General features: G+C 33.9%; 1 protein-coding gene across 1 annotated transcript; it reads left to right on the top strand.

Annotated features, from left to right (window-relative positions):
- Positions 1-2,816: 2,816 nt before the first annotated feature.
- Positions 2,817-4,209, top strand: LOC106328690 (ubiquitin-conjugating enzyme E2 11). The gene is made up of 5 exons (XM_013767181.1): positions 2,817-2,903; positions 3,018-3,106; positions 3,572-3,699; positions 3,804-3,908; positions 3,987-4,209. The coding sequence occupies exons 2-5, from the start codon at positions 3,037-3,039 to the stop codon at positions 4,128-4,130; spliced, it is 447 nt and encodes a 148-aa protein (XP_013622635.1). The 5' UTR covers positions 2,817-2,903; positions 3,018-3,036; the 3' UTR covers positions 4,131-4,209.
- Positions 4,210-5,821: the final 1,612 nt, after the last annotated feature.

Genomic DNA, 5,821 nt, shown 5'->3' with positions numbered 1-5,821 from the left:
TTTGTTTGTCTAAATAGGATTTTTGATAGTTTTGGTCATTTTGGACATGTTTTACCCTTCTGTAATGGAAAAAATAGTAAAATAAGTTTTAAAAATATAAAAAAATATGTAAGCCATTGGAAACATTAGTATGACTATTTATATGTTTAAATTTTATTTTTAAAAATAGTGGAATCATGTTTTATTTTATATTCTAGCACAGATCTAATATTCATTCTAGCCATCTACTTAGTCTAGAAATCAGATAGTAAGTATTACACACGGATTTATCCTAGGTAGAGAATACAAACAAAACTTTCTTCAATATTCTATCCTAGCTAGATTTCGTCAGGTAATATTCTAACAAGATATCTTTAGTCTACTTAAAGTTTTATTACAACTTCTAACCTCGACTCTGTGAATTACCTTCTTTTTTATATGTGTCATAACCTTTTCTGTCTTTTACGTTATCAAATGCGTAAGGAAAAATAAACCTTCCACCCTCTATTCAGCGCTCTGATATACGTACATTACATATTATAAGCAAATCACGAAAAATATGGAAACTTCCATATTTCGATAAATATATTTCCTAAATCTAAACTAAATCTACCATAAATCTCTCATTTCTAAACTATATATTTCTCCTCCTAGTTATTCGTCTCTCTCTCTCTTCTTAATGGACCATATATATATACTACATCCTTTGGTTCCCATACAACAAAATACGATATGATTAAAGAAGAAATATTGTTCGCCATTAAGTTGACCCAAAATTTTACCAAAATATGATCTGCAAAGAGCCTGTCAGGATTGATACTACGAAGTTGTTGAAGGCTTTGGTACAACATTCTATTGAATTCATAACTCCCCTCTGATTCCAACATAAAAGACTCGTAATGTCTAGTGACCCAGTATATGATTATTACAATATCTTATAATGAATTTTAGACTCATACAAAGAAACCAAACAGACACACCAACAATAATAAAAGACACTGACCCGAAGACTATTCATACAGCTTATTAAGACCAAACAATAAAAAACTATATGTTCTCCATAACCGTATGTGCTCCATAACCGTGACCCAATCTGTTCCAATTACAGTAGACTCATTGAGGTATGATGAAATCTCATGTGAGTGAGGAAACCGTCTGTTGGGTGCCATAAGTATATGCTCTGAATCAATCCACCTTCCATGATCTGAAGTCCAGATATTCAACATAAAAGACTCGTAATGTCTTGTGACCCAGTATATGATTATTATAGTATCTTATAATGAATTTTAGGCTCATACAAAGAAACCAAACAAACACACCAACAATAATAAAAGACACTGACCCGAAGACTATTCATACATCTTATTAAGACAAAACAATAAAAAACTATATGTTCTCCATTACCGTATGTGCTCCATAACCGTGACCCAATCTGTTCCAATTACAGTAGACTCATTGAGGTATGATGAAATCTCATGTGAGTGAGGAAACCGTCTCTTGGATGCCATAAGTATATCCTCTGAATCAATCCACCTTCCATGATCTGAAGTCCAGATATAGACCTCACTTTTTGACAAATTCCCAAAGTCTTGAATAGATGGAGAAGACCATCTAGCTTGATCTTTATAGTAATCTTTGTTAGTAGCACCATGCCCCCTCTGCTCTACTAATATCCCTCTTTTTGATCCTTTGTTTTGCCCCCATATAAATCCCTCTTTTTGATCCTTTGTTTCTGTTCTACTAATATCCCTCTTTTTGATCCTTTGTTTCTGTTCTACTAATATCCCTCTTTTTGATCCTTTGTTTTGCCCCCATATAAAGGTCTTGTAAACAAAAACAGAGTCCATGTATTCCAAAAACTTCGTTCTTTTACTTAGGTTATCAAGAAGTGTTGGCTTAAAAACAGAATCCATGTATTCCAGGGGTTGCAGAATATATATATATATATATATATATATATATATATATCCCTTAAACCATTTGATCCCCAAAAACAATTCCTTAGATCATATTCCAAATCAAATCCTACTTTGCACAAGTAAAGAGACACAAACCTTGACAACCTTGACACAAACCATTATTAACCGTATCCCACTTATGATCCCATAACTCAATCCCCTGCAGATAGCATCCTGAAGATATGCCCTTAGTGGCTTGGATCTCGTTGTGTATATCCCTTTGAAACAATCGATTGTCCCAATTCTCCGAGTACCAAAATCTCCCCTCAAGAGATTTAGACTTCTCCTGATATCCATCTCTAAATCGGACCGTTCCTGAACATCTGTGTGATGAGAAATCCATATCAAAACCTCCTTAAACCCTTCTCGATCACCAAAACGAGGTTAGAGACGAAGAAAGGATTGACGGAACACCGATGAAGAACAAAGATTATCTCCAAGAACCCTAAATCTCCATGGATGGAGAGAAGAACAACGACGGCTACGACAAGATAAAAAAAGTATTAGACTAACCCAATACCCTTTAACCGTGTTTTTTTTATCTTTTGTTTTTACTTTTTTTTTAAAAAAAATTAATTAATATTAAATCAATTACGGAAATTATAATTTATAAAGGTATTATGGTAATAACAAGAAATAAAATCCTATTTTCCTAAAAATAAATTCAAAAAGTCATATTGATACAAATCTAAGTTGAAAGGGTCTTTTTTTCTTAATATTCCCTTTTTAATATCCCCACTCGGTTGTGGCATAACTGGGCTGGGCTTTGAAGTTTGGGCCTAATGAACAATCTGAGAAAAGAGATGGGCTTTCTCAACGGTGCTTCTGACCGAATCAGAAGCTTCGAGTATTTATTAATTCGATTTCTCTTTGGACGGTATTAGTAGAAGAAGGAAACACCTCTCGGTTTCAGATCCAATTCTTCAACTTCGACTCCTCTAGGGTTTTCTGATCACTTGTTGTTCGGTTCGTAATCTCTGTCTTCCCTTTTTGCGATCTCGTTCCGTTATAAAAAAAAGTTGGTTTGCTTTAAAGGTTTTGTCCTTAACATCAATCGTGTTGGCTCGTTTCCTTGTGCAGGTTTTAGCGTGTCTGAGCCATGGCGTCGAAGAGGATTCTGAAAGAGCTTAAGGATTTGCAGAAGGATCCTCCTTCTAACTGCAGCGCAGGTAAAGATCGAAGCTTTCTCCTTACTTTTTTTTCACTAAGCTAGATAAAAAAAAAATCAATACTTTGTTTCATCTTATCCAAGTTATGTGCTTTGTTGGCTTTGTTATATGAACTCATCAGTCTCTTATTTGCACTAAAGACTGAAAGCTTTGAAGTTAACCAGTAATAAAAATCTATACTTTGTTTCATCTATCAGAATTATGATTTTTAATTTTGGTGGTAAAGCTTTGGTTTTGTTAGTCTATTTGCTTGATTCTGGTTTGTTGCCTGTTATATGCTCTCAACGTCATCAAAGATTCCTTTGTTTCTCTTATAATCTTAAAGATTGATTATACAAGTGACTTAGATTTTTTTTTTTTTTGTGTCTAGAGATTACTTTGTCTCTGTTGATGTGGTTATGAGGTTTTATTTGATGAAGATATTTGAGTCTTATGCGTAACGTTTTTATTTTTAAATTGTTGTAGGTCCTGTGGCTGAGGACATGTTCCATTGGCAAGCAACTATCATGGGACCTCCTGACAGTCCCTATGCAGGAGGAGTCTTTTTGGTTTCCATTCACTTTCCTCCGGATTATCCCTTCAAGCCACCAAAGGTTTGTTTCTTCTTTTTTTCTTTCAGTATCCAAATCATTTTTTTTTAAGTTTATGGTCATTGGTGTGTATTAGCGATCTTAGGAATGTGTCTCTGATGTTGTAGGTGTCTTTCAAGACAAGGGTTTACCACCCAAACATCAACAGCAACGGAAGCATTTGCCTTGATATCCTGAAAGAACAGTGGAGCCCTGCTCTTACCATCTCCAAGGTTTGAGCTTTTTGCATCTTTAGACTCTTTCAGCTGGTTCTGTTTTGCTAATGTTTGTGATTATTGCTGTGGAATCAGGTTTTGTTGTCGATTTGCTCATTGCTGACTGACCCGAACCCAGACGATCCACTCGTGCCAGAGATTGCTCACATGTACAAGACGGATAAGTCCAAGTACGAGTCAACTGCACGAAGCTGGACACAGAAGTACGCCATGGGATGATGAATAATAAGAGACTCGGAAGTGGTGGGGTCCAAGACAAGGAAAGCATAACGTTATCTCAGCATCCTAAAATATATATATCAAAACATAAAAAATGCATGTCTGTTGGCCTTTACTAAACGCTATTATGTGACACCATAATCCAGCAAAAACTTATATGCTCTTTACTCTTCCCTGCTAATCATCTATTTGGTTTTTTTTTTTAAGTTTAATTATTAATTTTGGGTTTAATCAAGAGAAATTAGGCCTACTAACTAAAAAAAACACAAATTCGCTAGCTATCCAAAATTGGCAGTGAATGTAGGTGATGTACACATATCCCATTTATTTATATCAAAATAGCTGTATAAGTGTTATGCAGAGCCAAAAATCCAGAGCAATACAGCTGCAAAACCAAAAATCCAGAGCAATTTTTTGGAGTTTTCTATAAAATTCTAAAGCAATAAAATCAAAAGCTACAGCAAAAAGTCTACAGATTTTTTTCTACATCAAAATTTTTAGAGCTACAGCCATTACCAATCAGACCTCTATTCTATTAAAACAACAATTTAACCTATTGATATAAGTATAGTCAAACTATTTTAATATAATTATTAAAAAAAATTATTAATTATTTAAAAGAAATATTATAAAAAAATATAAATATAATTAAAAAAACACAAATATAAATATTAAATTGGGCAATTCTCCATAATGACACTTTTGAAGTTTTTGTCTCCAAAATAGCACCAGAAGGAGAAAATCACAAAAATGACATTCATTAATGGGCAAAATGTCTCTAATACCCTTGTTTTAAAATTAACTAAACAAACAAAAAAGAAAAGAAAAAAATCAGAACCGCCTCTCTCTCACGCAACGCGACGGCGATTCTCTTTCTCGATCTCTTCGACGCGACGCGACGGTGGCGACACCCTCTGATTTCGTTTTATCATTTCCTGTGATCATCTCACGAAGATTCGACTCTCCAAGGTATGATTCCTCTTCTTAGGGTTTCCTATTTGGGGATTTCGATTTGTTGTTTGAATATTTGATGTTCCGAGTTCTTTTTGTTGATAATTTGTTCCAATTTGATATTGCTTTAGCTGAGTGGTGTGTGTTGTTCTTCGTTTTGTTATAGTTCTCTTGTTAATCTAAAGTTTTTAGAATTTCATAGTTAAGAACACACACAAAAATTGTAGCTTTTTCTTATGCTTTAATCGTTATTATCAATGGTTTATGAAGAAAAAGTACAATTTTACTTTGTGTTTTCGACTTGAAATTTACTTAGTGTTTTGAATGTTTTATGTTCCTATTTCTTCTCTTATCAAGCTTTAACTGTTTCATATTCAGATTTTTTTTTATTGAGTCTTATTGTGTCATTTGGTTAGACTAGGTGATATGACACCGTTTCAAACCTCTGTTTTGATGTTTAAATTCTCTTGTTCCTCTAAAATCAGGTTAGCAGCTGTTAGATTATAGTATCTTAAACTGAGTTGTGTAGTGAATTAGTCGTTAGTAGGGATGCGTCTGAAATGAGATTAACTTTGCTCATTAGGAGAATTTTGTACAATTATGTTGATGCCAGCTTAAGTCGAAACTGGTGAAAGTTGTAGCTCTTTCATTATGTCTTGATCTATTACACTACTCTTTGGTTGGTAGGCTCATGATTTCATTCATGACCATGTTGGTTGTTTGTTTATGATGTTTCTTTG

Source organism: Brassica oleracea, chromosome C3 (genome assembly GCF_000695525.1).
Source record: "Brassica oleracea var. oleracea cultivar TO1000 chromosome C3, BOL, whole genome shotgun sequence".
NCBI classification, from domain to species: domain Eukaryota; kingdom Viridiplantae; phylum Streptophyta; class Magnoliopsida; order Brassicales; family Brassicaceae; genus Brassica; species Brassica oleracea.
The sequence above is the reverse complement of the archived record's forward strand: the minus strand, read 5'-3'. Positions and strand labels throughout refer to the sequence as shown.